At 44.5% G+C, this 20,713-nt stretch overlaps 1 protein-coding gene across 2 annotated transcripts in view; it reads right to left on the bottom strand.

Moving 5' to 3' along the window:
* Positions 1 to 720: 720 nt before the first annotated feature.
* Positions 721 to 20,713, bottom strand: part of LOC121112823 (adhesion G protein-coupled receptor B1) — a 163,371-nt gene continuing 143,378 nt past the window's right edge. For both annotated transcript variants that reach the window (XM_040695018.2, XM_040695022.2), the window contains exons 9-17: positions 18,051 to 18,152; positions 16,282 to 16,388; positions 15,208 to 15,402; positions 14,161 to 14,229; positions 9,735 to 9,843; positions 8,812 to 8,955; positions 6,082 to 6,157; positions 3,185 to 3,287; positions 721 to 788 (exon numbers count right to left, since the gene is read on the bottom strand). In XM_040695018.2, coding sequence (XP_040550952.1) covers positions 741 to 788; positions 3,185 to 3,287; positions 6,082 to 6,157; positions 8,812 to 8,955; positions 9,735 to 9,843; positions 14,161 to 14,229; positions 15,208 to 15,402; positions 16,282 to 16,388; positions 18,051 to 18,152 — 953 coding nt within the window. In that variant the 3' untranslated portion in view covers positions 721 to 740. The remainder of the gene's footprint in view (positions 789 to 3,184; positions 3,288 to 6,081; positions 6,158 to 8,811; positions 8,956 to 9,734; positions 9,844 to 14,160; positions 14,230 to 15,207; positions 15,403 to 16,281; positions 16,389 to 18,050; positions 18,153 to 20,713) is intronic.

Below are 20,713 nucleotides of genomic sequence, written 5' to 3'. Positions count from 1 at the left end.
AGTGCTGGCCCTTTTTATTAACATAGGATTTTTTTTTTCCCTGCTGACTACAATCACATCACTCAAGGCATCCTGATCAGAGTCAGCTATGGCAGGAATTATCATGGAAATCATATTACTATATCACAATAACACAACCATGGTAGTCTATATTTGCAACAGTGGGTTCTACTTTTGCATTATTCACCTTATGGTGCACAGTTTGGTTCTGAGTATTGAAAAAACCAAACACAGATACATCTTGCTCATTTTAGAGCAATCAGCAGATGATCCCACAATCCTGAATCTCACTTATTCCTCATGCTGCAAAGTCCAAAACTGGAAGAACCAAAATGAGAAAGCCACTCTTGCAAAACGTAGGCTGAATTCAAAAGAAAACACATACACAGATCCCAGTGAACAGAAGAAGAAACATCTCTGCTTGAACTGAGATGATTCCCTGGTATAGGTACATGAGGCTTTCAGCACACAGGACTCATTATGGACTAAACTGGCAACAATTGATTGCAGTTCTTCAAATGTAAGACTGGCACTAATACACAACACAGAGATGTATCTATATGAATAAAGGAATGATTCCTACCATGGCAAAGGGCTTTGTGAGCCATGAAGTTTGACAGAAGAAAAAACCAAGTAGAGAGTGCAAGCAACTGCAACAGACTGATGCATCACTGATAAACTGTGCTGATTTCACCCCAAAAATACTTGGGCCCATAAGAATAAACAGAAACCCACAGAACTCACCTATCAGTTTCATCCCACAGGATGCAGGTCTGGTTGGTGGTTCCCTGTCCAAAGAAAAGGAAAAAAGAAAAATGAAGCAAATCAGTGGTATACTGTCTATGGGGTATTTGAGGGAATAAGAAAGAAATATTCAGATCCCACTGAACAGCTTCCACTACTCTAAATGTGGCATATCTATGAAGCTCCATATTGACAGTCACAGATGTGAGTTCTTGGAACGTCTTTTTTCCCCCTGATTTGAAAGGTAAAAATTAAATGAGCCTTAATTTGTTTTCCATCAACACAAGACTTATGCAAGGATTTGACTCTACATCTTTCCTCTCTCCACCTACTGATGTTCTCCTTCCTTTACAGAATCATAGAATCACCAAGGTTGGAAAAGACCTCTAAGATCATCCAGTCCAACCGTCCACCTATCATCAGTATTTCCCATGTCCTTGAGTACAACATGTCCTTGAGTACAACATGTAAACATTTCTTGAACGCTTCCAGGATTGGTGACTCCACCACATCCCTGGGCAGCCCATTCCTACACCTGACCACTCTTTTGGAGAAGAAGTTTTCCCTAACATTCAACCTGAATCTCCCCTGGTGCAACTTGAAGCCATTCCCTCTAGTCTTATCGCTAGTTACATGGGAGAAGAGGCCAGTCCCCACCTTGACACAACCCCCTTTCAAGTAGCTGTAGAGAGCAATGAGGTCTCCCCTGAACCTCCTCCAGAATAAACAACACCAGTTCCTTCAACTGCTCCTCATAAGACTTGTGCTCCAGACCTCTCACCAGCTTCACTGCTCTTCTCTGAACACACTCCAGGGCCTCAAAGTCTTTCTTGTAGTGAGGGGCCCAAAACTGAACGCAGTACTTGAGGTACAGGCTCTACAGGGCTGAGTACAGAGTGGTGACCACTGCCTTGCTCCTGCTGGAGATACTATTTCTGATACAAGCCAGGATGCTATTGGCCTTCTTGGGCACCAGGGCACACTGCTGGCTCATGTTCAGCTGAGTGTCAATGAACACCCCCAGGTCTGTTTCTTTTGCACAGTCTTCCAGTCACTCTACCCCAAGCCTGTAGCATTGCCTGGGACTGTTGTGGCCAAAGTACAGGACCTGACACTTTGTCTTGTTGAACTTCATCCCACTGGCCTCAGCCCAGCAATCCAGCCTGCCCAGATCCCTCTGTAGGGCCTTCCTATCTCCAGGAAGATGGACTCTTCCTGCCAACATGGTGTCATCTGCACACACTTTCTCTCACACAGAATCCTTTCGCTGTTCCCTTCTGGAAAGTGGATCAAATACACCACTTCCTTTTGTGGGACACAGTTCTCCAGAAGAGCCACAGTGCTTGAGGAAGTGTCCAGATGTGCTCTCCTCAAGTACCTCAAAGGTGATTACAGCAGGAGCGGGGTTGATCTCTTCTCACTGGTGACAGGTGACAGGACAAGGGGAAACACCTTCAAGTTGCACCAGAGTATGTCTATGTTGGATATCAGAAAACACTTCTTTACAGAAAGGGTTGGCACTGGAATAGGCTCCCCAGGGAGGTGGTTGAGCCACCATCCCTGGATGTGTTTAAAAACCATTTGGATGTGGTGCTCAGGGGCATGATTTAGCAGAGGGTTGTTAGAATTAGGGTAGTATGGTTAGGTTGTGGTTAGACTTGATCTTTAAGGTCTCTTCCAACCTGAGCAATTCTATGATTCTATGATTCTAAAGCTACTGAAAGAGGTTTAGCATGACTTCTACAGCTATCAGTGCACTTTTGAAAACTCTTCCCCAGAAGTCCAAAGTACAGACATGACAGATCTAATATTCATGTTCCTGAGCCTCAGGAAGACATCTGAAATCCACAACAAGAGGAGTCTTCAGGGCAGTGTAAAAGCCCATCACATACATCTGCTTGGGGTTACACAGGGGAACCTGGAGGGAATCTTTGTCTGCCTTTTACAGCACTGATCACAACATTAATATTCATGTCTCTAGTAATCTCTGCAAAGAACATTTCAAGCATCAACCAAAACAACCCTTCCCCTCCATCTTCCCCTCACCAAGAAAGATCATTGTCATAGCTCATTTTTCACTGCAGTTTTTTTTTTTTTTTTTTTTTTTTTGCCCAAGACCATGCCCCTCAGAGAAATGATGTAAATCTGAGACACGTATGCTCAAGTTCCTTGTGAAAGCAGTACACTCCTGCATCGGCAGTGCTTGAACAAGGAGGCAAAATTTGAAAGGCACAGCAGTGAGAAACAGCAAGACACCAACATCAGCCCAGACTCAGGATGGCAGTGAAATGCCTCAGCAGTCTGGTTAAAAGGAGATTAAAGAATTCTGCAGTGGAAAAGACAGCTCAGGAGCCCAGTAAATCTGTATCCTCCTTCATATTACCCCTATGCAGAAATATTCACAGATGTGGGATGGTGAAGGTTCCCAGGAAAGACTTACATTGTACAGGTGGGAGAATTCAATTTCCAAGGGGGTGAGGAGGGACCGGGGAAATGGCTTCACAGTCACAGAGATGACTCTGGAGTTCAGAACAGTGCTGTTCCTGGGAAGAAGGGCGAAAAGAGATGCTTTAAAGGGACTGGGAGAAGGTGATGAATCCCCACTGCATCCCTTTGCAAAATAGAGAGTCCCATTGAATTCATTACTGTGGCACAAGGTTTAGTGTATACAGTGCACAGGAGATTGGTCCCATTACTTTATAATGCTTTCAGAGACGCTTGGTGGTGATGGAACCCATCCTCTGCCCTTTGAGATCTCCCCACTGGATGTTAACCACCTAAATACACAGGAGATCCTGGTATTTCTGCAACACAGAAAGAATTGTCTGCCTAAATGTGTGTAAAGTCCGCATGACCAACCATTGAAAGTGCTACCTTCAAATTATGCCATGAAGGAATTAGTAGTAGAATGGGAGGCCAGCTCCTCCTACACCCATGGACAAACAAAATTTCTCCCCCTTCAAAACAAATCCGAGCAGCTTGCCAGGGGAAGTGAGGGCCTCAGCATCATGGGGAATCTTTCAGGAAGAAGATGAGTTGCTTTTCTTCAAAACGTGCTGTAGGCCAGCTTCTGGGAAGGAAACCAAACACACTGAGCTCAGGCTTGAGCAGGAGGTCAGATTTGCTCAGTGTGTTCCTATACAGCTATAAAAGGCGTGCAAACATCTGTAAACATGCTCGTTTCTACACAGGGCCATCACGCTGCTGACTCTGATTGCTGCATGCATCCTCTGCAACAGGGCCCAGCTGGGAATGAGTGATGCTCACTTCCCCATCTTGAAAAACTGCACATCTTGTATGTCTCTGTCTCGGTGGTCACAGCTGTCAAGAGCCACAGGGCTCTCTGGATCTAAGGGACAGAGCAATGTGTGGCTGAGATAAGGGATTGCCACTTGGGAGAGGTAAACTGGGACAATTAGGAAAAGCTCAACTGGTGCCACTTGCCAAGTTCAATTTACATTGCATTATACAAATATATATATATATTAGTGGAAAAAAACTCCCTGCATTGAGGCAATGTGGTCAAAACCAGGATCTGGCACCTCACATGTGTCCAGGAAATACTTTCACTCTCTAGAGAAGTGCCACACAGCTACATGGTTATTTATAGACATCTCCTTTTTTCTTCCTGTGTCCATTTGCACAGTGGTGAATTAGGAGGGACTGCTCTGCTGCTGCTTCTGTTACCTCCTTTTTTTTTTTTGCCTTGTATAGCCACAGGTGATTCAGGACTCTGCATTATTTAAAGAGGGACTGTCCTTTAATTAAGGAACGTCTTAAATCAGATCTCCCATGAGAACGCTGTCAGAGGCTGCAGCTGATGCAGCTGCTGGTTATCGGAGCTCATTCACTGCTTGGCCAGAAAACGCTGAAATACCACTGGATCATTTGAGCCAATGATGTTTATTGCCCTTCTGATCTAATTCCCAGAGCTGTAATGGAAGATATTACAGAATACAGTTGGCTGGCTTGCTAATTCCTCTCTGCACTCACTTGGAGCTCTTCTGCCATTGCCAGAGCTAAATCTGTAGGTATTTAAATGATTATCGGTGAGAAGAGATGCCCTGGTGTTTATGGTAAATGGGCTCACGCTAATCAGTGCAGAACAGATTTAGAAGGTGCCTTAGGATTCTTAATTTACGGCCTCGGTACGAGACTCAAAAAGAAAAAAAAATAAGAATACAAATAAGAAACAAATTAAAAAAAAATTAAAAAGAGCAAAATAGTGAGAGACAAAGGGAGAGAAGAAAAGGGAGGGCTGAACACAAAGGCTTCAGTGCCCGAGGCAGTTTGCACCAGCCAGAATGTGGTAGACATGTGCAGCCAAGCATGTCGCTCCACTCCTCTCCTCTCCCTGAGCCTGTCTTCTGCTGTGATGCTCTCAAAGGGTTCATCATGGTTGGTGGCTCCCCGGTAGCTTGGGAGGATTGGAGTAGCTGGGCATCCTTTCCCTTATCACTTAAGCCCCTTCAGGTCCCTCATAATGAGGAAGGGAGCAGGAGGACTCATTGCTGGAGGATGAATAAAAGAGGTGAGCAGGGATTCAGCAGCACCAGCACAGTGGTTCCCCTTGAAGCAGGGTTGCACAGGTGGGAGAAAGGTTTCCTCCCCCTCTAAAAAGCAATGTCTGATACATAGTTGTATGATCCTACCTGATTAGAGGTTGGCAGGGGGACAAAATGCACTGCATTACCAAGTCAAAGCCTGCTACATTGCACCTTTGGAAACCTAGGGCTCTGTAGCCAGGTAGATCAGCAGGAAACCTTGGTGATATCCCTAGCTGCCTGCTCTCCCCAGGCAGCCCCCTTCTCATAAAACCACAGGATATCAGAATGGTGGAGATTGGAAGGGACCTCTGCAGGCAATCCAGTCCAATCCCCTTCCTCAAGCAGGTCCGCCTTAGCAGGATGCCCAGGACCATGTCCAGGTGGCTTTTGAAGGTCTCCAAGGAGGAAACTCCATAACATCTCTGGGCAACATGTGTCAGTGTTCCATCACCTACACAGCTGATAAGTGCTTCTTTTTGTTCTGATGGAAACTCTTGTGTTCCAGTTTGTGCCCATTGCCTGTTGTACCAACACTGGGTACCACTGACGAGAGCATGTCCCTGTCTTCATTGCATCCTCCCTGGAGGTACTTATGGATGTGGATGAGGTCCCTCTGCACCTCCTCTTCTCCAGGCTGAGCAGACTCTGCTGTTTCAGTCTCTCCTCATGGGAGAGGTGCTTCAGGCCCTTCATCATCTTGGTGACCTTTAGTCACCCCTCTCCAGTATGTCCAGTTCTCTTGTGCTGGGGGTGGACAGAACTAGATCAAGCACTCCAGGTGTGACCTTACCTCTGAAGCGAGAGGATGTTGCCCACGTTCCGGTACAGCACAGTCCCTACCACGAAGACAGAAGAGTCGTCCGTCTCTGCAGGACACCAGAGGGAAAGGAAGAAGACAACAGCAGTGAGATAATCAGAATGTCATCTGTCCCCAGCTCACCCACCCCGAAATCTACCAACACAACACACAGAAAAGGGACATTATTGAAAGAGGCTGGATTCAGTTCTTTTTCCTCTTTTATTTGTTATGTTCCCAAGGTGACATCCAAGGGCAGGATTGGACCTCTTATTGGGGTCTCTGCTGGGGTATATCCATTGGTGGTATGCAGTGCTTGATGTCACCACATTGGGTCTCCATCAGACCTGTGAGAGGACTGAACACTTTTAGGGTGACCCTGGGTGCCTGCCCCCATGCAAGACTCATTCAGGATGAATGCTCTCATTCAGAAATCCCACTAATCCCTCTGACAGCACCACAGCAGGCAAAACTGCAGGGCGAGAAGGTCTCTTACAGCCACCCAGAGGCATTTGGACACATCCACAGCTATCAAGCCATCAGAGAGAAGAGCTGTGCTTGGGCCGACAAGGGCAGGCAAGGAGGGGAGATGTCCCACTGTGCCTGACCTGACCCCATAACTCATGTGCTGCCTCAGGAGGACAGCAGATGAGCCTGAATCATCTGTGTGACCCCTGAACACATCACTTGACCTCCTCCTCTGCCTCGCTCAGCCCAGCTGCAAATTAGCAAGAATTTCCCTGGAAAAAGCACAGGCAGTAGAGGCATCCCTGGGGTTGAACTGTCAGAGTAGAGAAGAAATAAGTCACTTGGAGATGAAGAAGTATGGAGATGTATCATGCTGTGGGGCTTCTCTGATGTCTCCTACCGAAGCTGATCTTGGAATGCACTCATTTCCCCAGAAGGGAAGATACAGCTTTGGATGTTTGTCAAACTGGGCTCGGATGAGATAGCAGGTGAAAATCAGGACAGACTGACAGACAGGCTTGCAGAGCAATTGCCCAAGATTTGTTTCCCTAGGAAAGTCAACACAGACTTTTGGCCTTTGTCATGAATCCCTCTGCAACCAAGGATGCTACTTCCTTCCAATAGAGTTTTCCCCCTTTTTGCTAAGAGAATGCAGTAGAACATTTACAGAAGCAATGTATGTTCCTATGAGACTGTGGGCAAACAAAATGCTAAGTCCCACAAGCTGGGTTACCTCAACACCCTCCAGAAAAGACAGAGGATCCTGATTAAAATAGGGCTGGAGAACTGTCTCTTTTGTTTTGAACAAGAGAGGGGCAGTACAGCCCTGGTGGAACAGGACACCAGAGAAATGTGAAAGGAATTTGGTTCTTCAGGGTAAATACCACATTTTGTTTGCACAGTGGCTACTGCTTAGGGGCCTTACAGCATCTCTTTGCAGTGATATCTGGAAAACAGCCCAATAGGGGCACAAGTGATGCCTCCAAAGATAGCTGTACAGAGCAGAATCAACTCTGCTATGTCTGGACCCAGAAGTTTGTCCAATGAGTAACTAACAGTATACAAAGGTGAAAATTCCACACCCTCCTCTAAAAGCTGAAATAACCCTATAAACATGCTCCAAGTTCTTCTAGGAAGATAATGCTATGTTTAAGACACTGTAAAACAGGAGGAGTTTTGTTGGCTTTGGTCCTTGCTCTGCCAGAAACTCACTCTTTACCCTTGAGAGTGTCACTTAACTCTTCTCAGCCTCAGGTAGAAATGATAGCAATGTTATTTCCATCTTGAGTAAGGAAACTTATGACATGAAGTCTTGATATGACAAAGTCCAAAGGACTTCTGACAGGCATAGCTCATTGTCTCTTGCCTTAGTACCAGGGAAGGACAGCACATCCTGGTTCAGTAACCAGAAGCCTGCTCTCTCAAAACCACTAATGCTATGTGCCAGGCTGTCAACAAGGAAAACCCACCATCTCCCTGCAATCAGCCTAATTTAGAGTCCTGTTTTCGAAAATCCATTGATCAATTCTGCCAAATGTTAAGGCTCACTGCCAACACAGGAATACCTTGTTTGCATTGGCTGCTGGCACTGGCATCCAGGTAAAGCTTTGCTAGCAGAGCCAGATCCATCAGTTGCTCATCCTGATGTGCTGAGCCTCAGCTGTGCACACTTGGATGGCTCTTCCAGGCCTGGATCCAGTCTCAGAGGACGTAACAACATTGTTTGCCTGTATGGCTGTCACCCTAGCACAGCTACATTTCTTATGCTTGTTAACCACACTTATAAGGCACCAACAGAGACCACTTCCAGCATCTACCCCTATTAGAAACCTAGAATATTCATAAGGGCCTATTTCAGTGCCCAACTTGCCTTGCAGAGAGAGAACTGGAGACTGAGCTCAGTGGCAACATGCACCAAGAACAGGGCAACTCAGAAAACACAGAGACATTTTCACTTATTGCAGGTTCAAAAGCCTTAGAAGAAGCCTTAGAAGCAATCGAGATACTGTTGCCTTGAGTTTCTGTGCTGACTCTGTTTTTTAAGCATGATACTGAACTTGCCCAAGGAGTTCAGATTTGACCCTTGGTCTGATCACATCTAAAAGACTTCTTTGCACTCAGCAACGCTATGGTGAGCTTCTGTGAGCCAATCCAGCTCAGTTGGAAGGAGAATCTGAAGACAGCCAAATGGAAGGAACCTCTGGTAGAAAGTGAAGAAGACAGTTTCTTCTAGAGAGTTCCGACTGTGCTGCCTACCTGTCAGCCCCGAAGACAGGATGCTCTTGGAGACAGTGACCTTGTCTTCCGAATTCTTGGCCCAGTCCACCATGCCTCTCCAGCCTTTCATGGGGAAGGTGATGTCAGTTGCTGCGTTAGCGGGCAGCTTGTGAATGCCAAGGACTAGAGGGAAATAGCAAATAAAATCAGTAAGCAAAACCAGCCTCAATAAATTCACACAAATTGAAAAACCCACTAGAGTCAATAGTGGAAAATCAGACAGCAAAGCTTGCCTGCCTGCACTAAACCTGGAGGAGAAGAAATCCTTCTACTACAGGAGTGGCCAGAAGCAGATGCTTAGGGAATTGTAAGAAAGAGCAAAGCAAGACTTCTCTTGTCTTGTCCTTCCAGCTTCTAGCAGTCAGCAGGACTTCCTCAGCTTGTGGTTACATCCAGACAATGAACTTTAATAGCCACCAATGGAACTCTCCTTTGTGCATTTTCCTAATCCCATCATGAACCAATCTGTACTTTTTGGCTTCTGCAGCATCCTCTGGCAACAAGTTCCATGCTGTGATTGTGCATACAGCATAAATCAAATACTGCCTGCTGTTTGTTTGCTGCCTGATCACTTCGTTGGCTGCTGTGCAGCAGCTCTTCTGCTAAAAAACAAAAGGAACTAGCTTAATTCTTCCCAGTTTGTCATCTGTTCTCCGTTCATGGTTCTATAGATATCTCACAAACCATTTTGTGCCCATCTTTTCATCAGGCTCAAGTCCTAGATTATTTGGACAAAAGCCACTCCATGGTTATGATCATCCATGTCTTTCCCCAGACCTTTTAATGCTCCACCACCTGCTGCCTTCCCTCTTTCCCTCCCCACATCCAAGATCATGCATACTGCACTGCAATTACAGATTCCTGGGGTCTATACCCAACGTGGGGAGTGTAAATCAGCTCACCCAGATTGTCTGTCACTTGGTAGGAATCCCGGAAATCTTTCATGCGAAAGCCGATGACATCAATGAAATCCTCCACAAGCCTGAACAACTCCTTGGCATTTGGCCCTATCTGCAGAGAAAAGGACAATACTTAGTAGCACAGCTAATAAAAAATGCAGCTAAGGGAGCCTAGAAAAACAAAGGGGCAAGAAATAGTAATTCATAAAATTGATGCTGGAGGGCAGTGTCTCAAAGCAAAGAAAAGAAAAATATCTGGGAATCTCTGGAGCAGAAAATAATCTACCTCCTTTCCTTCAGGATTCTTTCTACTATCAACCACTCAATCCAGAGCAGATAAGTTACTGCTGATGCTTGCTATGGCCCTCCTCCTGCACTTAATGCAAGAAGAGCAACGTGCCAGGACAGACTCCTAGCAGCCCTGATTAAATGTAACTACATGGTCTTTCCAAGTCCTTTGGCTGGAGTACCTGGCCCAGCCTAGCAGTACACAAGCCATTGGCACTGCAATTGCCCATCCAGAGACATCATGACAGAAAGTGAAGAAGTGGTCCATGTTGAAACTCTGCCGTATGTCAAATTCAGAGAGCTTTTTCCAAGCCTTAGGTTTCCCTGACCCTCAGGTATTGCTAACAACCCCCTGAAAGCAGACACACCAAACCAAAAACTCCAGCCTACTTTGTGGATAAGGGTAGGTTTCTAGCAGGCTGGTTTTCAGGCTTGCTTCCAGGAGGGATGTTTGGGAGTATGTTTCTCACATGTGGACAGCACAGAAGAAGCACAACTGGATCTCAAGGGATAAGCAGGGAAAAAAAATGGAAGGAAGGGCTCACTGCTTCCCCTTCCTCTTGGAGCATCTCAGGGAACGTTGGATGTCTGTTTGATGAGACACCAGAAAAGAGGCATGCTGCAAGCTGGTGAGTGCAGAGAACTATTCTGTCTTCATTCTTACTCTCTGTTGTATTTCCAAGGGTTGTTCTTTGGTCTGAGTCTTCCTCTGAATCAAAGATCAGCATGCCATGGTGCACTTCAAAGAAATCCAGACTTAAATTCTCATGGAGGGAGTGAAGAGCATACTCAAGGGCAGGAATCCAGCCCCTAAATATTATTCCTGAGATGAATCATGCTGTGTTCAGTGACACATGACTTGACCACCCTGGAAGAAAAACCTTTTAAACTACTTAACAACCTTTAAACTACTTAAAAACCTTCTAAACTACTTAAAACACAGTTGCACTAGATGATCTTAGAGGTTTTTTTCAACCATAATGACTCTGTGATTCTACTTCGGCTAAATCCAACACCTGAAGCACCTGCAGCCTTGGATTCTCACCTGCCTATGAACAGAAGAGGAAGAAAAGTGTTGTAGGAGTTGTTTGTGTATTTAATATAGTCATTTGTAACTCCATCTGGCACCTTGATCACAGTTTGCTGAACCAGATCTCTGACACAGGCATCTCAGCCAGTTGTTGACCCGAGTCAGAAACTACCTAAAGAGGAGACCAAATCCCAGCAATGCAAAGGACTAATTTTGGAGGAAAAAAATGGTCCAACAAACACATGCTTAGCAACAAATTCCAGGATCTAATGTCAAATCCCAGGCACCAGATCACATAATTCTATGCAGAAAGCATCACCATCTCTTCTTATGCGTTCCCATTCTGATGGCAGGATCTCATTCTCCAAATAACCAAGTTGATTCTTGTCCAGACAATGTTGGATTTTCTCTCTTTTTTTCTTTCTTTCCCTGATATCTCCCATATGATAAAGATATTGGCAATAATTCTTATTTGCCTGTGTTTTACTGGGCATGCAAAAGGCTGTCAAAGAATTTTGCAATGACTGATTTCATAAAAGGTAACCCATATGAAATGAACTGTGCTTACTACCTGTCTTTTCCTCAAGCACCAGTTGCCTGCAGGGGGTTAGCAAACATGATGAGAGGTCAAAGAAAAGCAGTCCAAGTCCTTATATCTCTTTATTTCCTTTTCCATCACTATCACTTTTTTTTTTCCCTGGGGTTGTTGATCTTTGAGGACAAGCAGGACAGGAGGAGACCAGGATGGCAGCAGAAGGAAGGCTGTATGGGCAAGGAGTGAAGGGGTGGCCATGCATGTCACTCTGTCTGTCTATACAAAAGAATACTGGTGAGACTAAAACTGTATCAAGATCAGATCAAAGAGTCCTGCCAGTACAGCAGGTGTGCACAGAAGGAGAAAAAACTGAGGAGACTATTTTTAACAGTGTATTTTTATATTCTATTACAGATTGAAAACACAATGTCACATTAACCCCAAGCTAAACTGGCCATTGTCTTTCAGTTTTCTATCATAAAACAGCTAACGTAACCTTCCCAAAAGCATGACAGCCCTTCTCTATCTGAATGCCTTTCTGGTTTATTTTATTTAAAATCTTTTCCCCCCATCTCCCATGTGGGGGGGCACGATGGAACATGAGATCACAATGATGTTGGGTTTATTTCTGATGAAGACACTGGGACCCAAAGCTCTTGTTTTAAAAGAAATGGTTGACCTTGTGAAATACGAGGCATTGGTTTGCTCCCTAAGCTTTGAATGAGAAGGACAGAGACTGCTGAAATCTTTGCCATCCAGTGCCTGAAGATTTCTGAGGCCATTTTCTGTCCTAAGGTCATGGTGTTGTGCTGTCATCACTAATTCCACTAAAATAAATGCCAAGCAAACATTTTCTTTGTGGCAATTTAGAGCATCGTGGTTCCATTCCTTGCACAGGTTGATGTAATGCTGAGGGCAGGCTGGGCTGTATCTATAGGTACAAAGAGCAGATTGCACAGGGAAAGCTGATGGGAACAAATTGCCAGAGAGTGAAACCTGCAGCTGTTTTTATGGAGATCAGCAGGATTTCCCTGTTGTCATGACAACTCAATAGACTCCTCTGTGCTGTTCTCAAATATATACACACACCTGTGGTCTTGAAATTGAGTATTTGGTCCCTTATTTTGCCTGGAGTCAGACTATGCCATCCCCTTCCAAATGCAGTGAGAAAAAAAAAATAGATCTCGGGGAAAAAGGAAGGAATGATAGGTCCACAAGGCTGCTCAGCTCTTGGTTGAGGTCCTGTTGCTTGAAGAAACCATAGAGCACCTGAGTATTCCTGTTTCATGTTCTGAACTACTAATGAGTGTGCACCTTGAGTGAAGTCTCCTTCCCAGAGGACTTCCCTGGTTGAAATGAAAATAGCTTTTTTTGTGAGCGTCAAGCAATTTTTTCTTGTTTGTTTAGTATTTTCAGTTTGTTTAGTATTGTCTCTCAGATGACTCTTGCAGCAACAAGAGATGGTTAAAAAGGGGCTGTCATGTTCTGATCCACACCTATGGGTACTTTCCATAAGACTGATCTCCCATAATGGCTCTTATGTTCCTTGTCCAGGTTACTTTTCATGCTGTGACAAAAAAGAGCTGGTATTTTTGTTCCAGGGTATAATACTGAGGAAAGGACATGGAAGGAATGAGCATTACCACTGGCCAATTCACCAGAGCTGCTGCTTGTCTGAAGCAAAACCATTTCACTCTTTCCCATTTCACTCTTTTCCATTTCAGTTCCAAAAGACTGCAGTGAGATGAAGATGTGGAGCAGCCCGAGGGCTCACCAAGGGAATGGGAAAGAGACAAGGAATAGATCTTACTGAATTAAAGATTGCAACTATGACAGAAGATACAAAGGACAAGTATGACATGGATAGATAAACAAACCAGTATGCAAAGGTTTAGCTAGAGAATTACTATGCAGAATCTCAGTATTTGAGAGGACAGAAAGTAAAATATAACTGAATTTTTGCTCATCTCATGCTGGACAGAACCAGAAGCTCGGGCAAGCAGAGAACAGCTCTAAACAAGGAAATCCTGCTTGCCCTGCATCTTTGTAGCCAAGAACTCAAAACCACATAATCCCACTGCTTTATCTTGGCATGAGGAGAATTATAGCAAGCCAGGAGGGTTATCAACTCCAAATCCAGCCTGATCTCTGAGAGCTATCCAAAATTTGGTATTCACCACTAGCTATTTTGTTCTTACTCATGCAAAGACCCTGGCTTAGGGCTGAGATCCTGTGGCTTACAGAGCTACTCAGCATGGCTCTGAGATCACCCAAATGACCAGTGGCATGTATCAGCTGATTTATAGTAACTCCTGTCAAGGTGGTCAACTCTGAAGCTGATCAGAGCTGATCATATCCAAGTAATTTCTCTCTTTCATTATAAAAAGTTATCCAAGGAAAGTAGCATTGATGGGTGGAGATATTTCCTGGTCTGTGGCAACAGGAAACAGGTTCATGTTGCACAGAATGTGTCATGGTCAAGGAGAGTCATGTAGACCATTATAAATACCCCTTGTCATGGTTTAAGCCTACGAGGAAAGCTTGACTGTTTCACAGAAGGTGCTGAAGGTTCATACCAACTGAGCTTCCTCCCACTTGTCCCGGTTTTCCTCTGATAAAATGTTGCTGATGATCTGGACAAAGTTCTGGAGAAAGGAGACAAAAGAGGAAAAAGGGGACAGTTAGCCAAACACAGCCTATTCTAAGAAGGGCATGGTAGTGCATAAGGAACACACAAAAATCACTCAAGAGACTTTTCAAGGTCCTGTTCCTAAAGGTTCCCACAGCATTTGGCAGGCTTCTGCCTCCAGAGATGTTAACAGCAGTAAAACTTTTTTTCCCAAGTTTTTTCTCTTTCCTGCTAAGGAACAGGACTGGGAATATGTCTTGTCTTTGTTGCTGAAGATTTTAAAGAACTGATTAGACAGATACCTGTCACAACCTGGGTAAATACTGTTGATCTCGCTTTGCAGAAATCAATTCCTATGCTATTTCCTACTATTTCCATTGTTGTCCAGCATAGGGAAACTTACTACCAGTTTTTTCTCAGTGACTTTGAAAGGGAAGCAGAGATGGATCAAGTGAGTGCTAAGCATTGCAGTAGTTTGACCATGAAATGCACAATGAGAAGGAAGGAGACAAGATATTTCAAGACCATTGATTTTTTTCTCAAGTTTTGCCACCTTTTGCAGATACTGTTGGATCAGTTTAATGTTTCAAGTTGTGTGGTGCTGATCAATCCCAAGGGCATATTTTGTAGCCACTCCATATGCAACTGCTGAAAGTAAAATCCTAGGATGAGAAACCATCAAGACATTCTCCCACATCAACATCCAGCTACCCAATATCACAGGGTCATCTTACACCTAGTCATTAGTCTGTAGTTCTTTCCAATATACCAATTAGCTTTCAGTGTAAGTGATATCAAGTTGAAATAGTTCAGAGTGAGTTTGAATTTCAAGATCTTACTCTATAGGCCAGGGAGAAACAATCTCAAATGGAGGGTTTGTTAACAAGCAAAGACACTTCACTTGAGCAGAATATGATTCTGCTTTTCACCAGTATCGAATCAACTTGAAAAGAGGTAATCAAACCCTGAGCCTTATGCAAGCAGCTCAGCTCACCTGCACATCTCCAGAAGTTGGGCTGTGATAAGCCCTACGGAAGATCTCTGTCATGTTCCTGAGTACATCAATGGTGGACAGCAAGTCTCCGCTGTAGCTGGTCCCATCCTGGGAGATTTCCACAAGGTTTTGGAGCACTTCTGACAGCCCATCTCCCATCAACCCACGCTGAGCTTTGGAAAGATGCTCCCTGGTCTGAGGAACAGAAACATGACAAACACTTTAGTGACAGTGAAAGTCAAGTTAATGAGCTCGGTGAAGGAATTGCTGGGGGAAGGTTTATGACCTTCCTTGTAATTCAGAGCACAGATTAGACGAATCTGACAATCTTTGCTGACCTGACAGCCTGTGATATTTTTAAAATGATAGAAGAGCAAAAGTCAATTTTTCTGCATGCCCACAAAGAAAAGGTTGTGTGTAGGTTCAGAAGAGATTATTCTACTACAGAAATGCTATTCTGCTGCTGACCCAAGGCCAGCTAGCAGAAGATTTTTGCCCTAAAACCTTGTTTTCTTACAGCAAACTTGAACTATTTTAGCTCAGACTGTAGCTCATCCTGAAAAGGACAGTTTTCATAAAGGCAATACCATTGTAAGGCAAGCCACAGGAGACCAGCAGAAAAAGGAGAATTCATCACAGCAGTAATTTTAAGTCTAATGAAAATTAGGTGTCTTATTTAAAAGTGTTACCATCACAGTAATTCTCATGGATAATGTGATATCCAGTGGATATCACAACGGATATCAAAGTCCCTGTCCATTGCAGGTGAGTTGGATTACGTGACCTTTAAGGGACCCTTCCAACTCAAATGAATCTGTGATTCCCTTATGTGGAGGACCTGGTAAGACCTGGATTCTGACAAGCTAGATATTAAAAGACTCAGAGAGAAAACATGATGGTCCATGTATTGCCTGAGCAATCACAAGACAAGAGCAATTAGGCAAAAGCAGAACAGAGCTGTCATCTTCCTTTCACGTGGAAATGCTGCTTTCCTTATTCTTTGTAACTGTGACAGTGTAACAAGCATTTGAGAAGACCCCAAATGTGTTTAAACTTGAAGTCAGTCTGCCTTACCATCATCTGTATGTTCCTGTAATCAATAGAAACACACTTGACGTATGTTGGAGGCTCCCAATAAGCTATCCCTTCTTCATCTAAAGTGCATCTTCGAAGGATTAGCCCTAGAAGAGGAAAGAAAAGAAGATTGGAGTGGGGACATTTGAAAAGCCAGGCACTTTCATGGAGATCACACAGGACAGGTCAGCGCATCTATGCGGGCACAACTACAGACACAAAGGCAACAGGGGCATCTGGAAAGTGCTTGAGAGGTTATTTTTATTTCCTCCTCCTCCTGCATTTTCTTACTAAGAGACAGGACAACAAAAGGAGATGCAAATGAAAAAATATAACTGGGACATATCGTCAAGGCTCTCTGTTATACGGTCTCAGTCATATCATCTGACTTTTGGGTAGTCTTGTGTGGAGCCAGAAGTTGGACTCAGTGATCCTTATGGGTCCTTTCTAACATGGTATATTCTATGATCTTGTGATTCTAGAAAGAATTCTGGAAAGTTTAATCTGACCCGCAGGGCAGGCGTCTTCCCGGTTCAAGAAGTCCCACGAGCCTCCCCAGGTGGCAAGGTCTGGTATTTGCAACTGAAGCACTGACTGCTGCTGCCTACACAGTCTCAACAAGAATAAATATCCAACAGCACCATCTTTGCATCTGTTGAAAAACTGAAAAGCTGCCTGCAGTCCTCCCCCAGGCTTTTCTTTAGCTTCAGTGTACAGTGAGTTTTGCAGTGGTAATCACACGCCGTTGCAATGCAGAGGAACACACACATCAGTGAAGAGAAAGGGGACAGGAATAGCCCAGGCAATTGCACTACAATTTGGAAAGTCTCTGAGGAGCAGGCTTTGCTGGGTGCACAATTCCATTGCTACTGCTAAATGATTCAGTGACCTATGGTACAGCCCTTCTTCTAGGCTAGCATTAGGCATTACACTGACTGTTCCAGGATGCATGAGTCAACGAGAGCTTCAGGGTCTTCTGTGTCCAATGAACTTACTCATAAAGATTAAAAACTTTATGATCATTACAGACACTCCTGCCCTATTTTTTTCCTGCCTAAGAGTCAGAAACATGCAGCTGGGGACAATCACCACCACCAGAACATCTGGAGCCTTCTCCCCTGTGTTGTTTTCCACTCCTTGGAATATGTGACCACAACATATAACAACTGAATGCCCAGGTACTATTGTTTCATACTGCCATGGCTGGACTCTCAACTTGAGTGCCTGAAGATTAAGTCTAGAGAGTTCCTGTGATTTCTAAAAAGGAGATGTAAGCATCACTGGGCAACCTGATCTAGTGGGTGGCAACCTGCCCGTGGCAAGGGATTTGAAAACAGATGATCTCTAAGGTTCCTTCCAACACAAGCCATTCTGTGATAATCAAAATATGACTGGGCAATCAAATTCAGATTTTCTACTTTGTTTTATGGCCAGCAGAGAGAAATAAAACACCCAAGTCTAGTCTAGTAGAGCCCAGCCTGCTTCTGCAGAATAGGGTGGAATTACCACATCAGCCCTTAATAATGAAGCTGTCCTAACAGTAGGCAACAGCTGGAGGAGAGACCATCTCAAGTTGTCCTGTATGGACCAGAGGTTGTTGGTAAATACTTAAGAACCACAGAAACCCACAGAGTGTGCATGGCCTTGGGTAAAGGGCAGAAAGCCCATTTGCTCATCCTCTCCTCCCACAACCAGGTTGCCCTGGTCTAGAAGTCAAAGGATGAAAGGTGATCTGAGGGTATCCAGCCAATATATGCAGTCATCCTTACCAGTGGCATTGCGAGGACACCGAACAGCTGCAGCATCCCCAGCAGGCGTCTCTTTCCAAACCACAGAAGCAAGACTTTCCTCGTCACAGATCTCATGGGGCTCTGCAAGGAAGGAAAAGCTCCACTGGTAAAGCCTCTTTCTCAGTAGGGACATGGAGAAGGGCATGGAAAGGGGAAACAGGAGAGTACTGTCTGGAAACATGATGCTTGGAAGACAGTTGTTACTGTTACACTTTGCTAAAGAGTTTTTTTCAAGTGAGAACATCCAGATTTTGGTGGTGAGCTTCAGAGCTCATGTTCAATTCCTTCCATCCTTCAGGATCACCATTTTGGTGTTGGATGTGATTAAAATGAGGCTCTGCGTAAGAAGGGGTAAGAATGAAGGAAGGAACAAAGAGAGGGGGGAAAAAAGCCAGTCGGGAATATCCCCTGAGTGGCCTTCATCCAGGCCCTCTATCTGCTGCCATCTTATGTGAGGACACGAAAAAAAACTGAGCACCAATTTGCATCAGCAACTCATTTCCAAATGCTGCTGCAGAATCCAGGACTGCAGAAATGTGCAAAGGATGTTTAGAGAAGTTACAGAAAAAGCTGTTTGGAAAAGAACGCTTTCAGATGCTTCTGCTGAAGGGTAGAGATACTGGCCCTGGAGTCTTTGGGGCCTGAGAAAAATACCCATCACAGAAGGAAGGGTTTGTGCTGAGAAACTCATTACTTGCAGCACATAAAATGAAAGGAGCCATGAGTAGGGTGTTAAAGCTATTTATCACTCCTAAGAGTGTGGAAGGGGAAAATTATATTTAATGGTTTTCAATTATAGATTTATTTATTGTGCATTTCAAACTAACAATAAAGAGAAAGCTGAGAGCATGCCTGCAGCTGGCCAGGAGTGACAGCTGCAAAGCCAAAGCCAACCAGCCATGAAGCTGGGCAGCTGCCTGCAGAGCTTCCTTCCTATGTAGGAAAGCACTGCCCATGCCAAGGTCCAGTGGTGCCAGTGGGAGTGTGCAAAGTTGTAGGGAGAATTTACATCTAGCACAACAAAAAAGACAGGTGTCCTGAGCTTTCATGATGTTCTGAACAGATCTGCATGTGATAACTCTGAAGGCATCCTTCTAGAAGGGACTGTCCCATGGATGCAATGACGTAGACCATCTTAGGGTTTGTGTTGGCAGTAAAACCTTGGGAATGGAACTACCCAGGGTAACAAACTGCCTATGAAGAAGGCTTAACCTCAAGACTAAGGGGTGTGGCAAGTCCTACTGCTTTGAAGGACTCATAGACGATCCAAGAGGCTATATGCACATTACAGCTCCTGGAGTCAAGCTCCAAGACCATGAGTCTCCAAGCCCCAGTTTTATGCAGATTCTTTCCTGGTGCATCCAGTAGACAGTGATAATAAACAAGTTACGCTCCCTGCCTGAAAACAGATGTTTTCTCCTCTTTTAAAATTCCCTTTTGAGTGATCACTATTATAATGAAATCCCAGAGGGCAAGCAAAACCCCTGCTGTGCTCTGCACATACACAGAAATAGTTCCAATACCAACAACAGCTCATGACTTCGGTCGATAAGGCAGAATATGGGCAGAAAAATGGTAGCTTTACACCTAAGTTGTTGACAAGGAGCTTTAGGACAGAGAGATGAAATCTTCCACTTGCGATTGGGAAGTGGTTACTTAGAGAGCTGAATGCAACACCCCTGTTTCGTGGCCCAGTGCTTTGACCATGGCCACTTCAATATGTGGTTCAAAAGGAGAGTTTGGGGAATAGGGTGGGAAACTTCTAGCAATCTCAGCTGCAATGGACCAAAGCAAATACTGCCTGTCAGAGAGCAGAGGGGGTGTTTGTTCACATCTGACCTTTCCTTTCTCCTCCGACTTCTCAAAGCTTCCCGGTATCCTCACCCCTGCAGTCTCCCTGGGGGCCACTGAGGGATGCTGTGGATCAGAGATGCTCTTTAGGAGTGCACTGACTGGCACTGTCTTGCTTGTGAGTGCAGAAGCAATTCCCAGGCCAGGAGAGAATCATTTCATCCTTTTATTTATTTATTTTTATTTCTGTTTCATAACTATATATATATATATATATATTTTAGTAACCTATTTGCACGGGGATATTTTAATAACTAACCCAATTAGGCTTAGCTCTTCTGTTCAAATCAAATCATGCCAGCACATCATACTTTCTCGAGAATGAATGGAGTGGGTTTATTTTTAGCCGAAAGCCTTTTTTTTTTTTTTTTTTTCTTTTTTCCCCCTCTGCAAATTAACAACTGCAGCAAGACCCTTCTGGTTTTGAACCCTTGCAGGGCTCAGTGCCTCAGACATGCCTTTCCCTTTTGAGCACTGTGCAGGCATCAGCCCCTGCGGACACAGAAGAAAAGATCGGGCTTGTTCTGCCAGGGCCCCAGCTGGCACACACTGAAGCTGAACTAAATCTTCATCACTCTGTAGACACCACCAGACAACCCGGTGCTACGGCTTTCAGTGGCGGAGGAGAGCTTTTGTGGCTGAGTTAGAAGAGACTCTCACACGCCTCTGCTAATTGAGAGGCACAGCTTGTAAGGAGAGGTGATGTCTTTTATTAGAGCGTAGCTGCAAGGAGTGAAAATGCTCTGTTATCTTCTGGCTAAACTGGGTAAAACTTCCCTGCTGAAGTGCTT

Source organism: Gallus gallus, chromosome 2, assembly GCF_016699485.2.
Source record: "Gallus gallus isolate bGalGal1 chromosome 2, bGalGal1.mat.broiler.GRCg7b, whole genome shotgun sequence".
Lineage (NCBI taxonomy): Eukaryota > Metazoa > Chordata > Aves > Galliformes > Phasianidae > Gallus > Gallus gallus.
The sequence above is the reverse complement of the archived record's forward strand: the minus strand, read 5'-3'. Positions and strand labels throughout refer to the sequence as shown.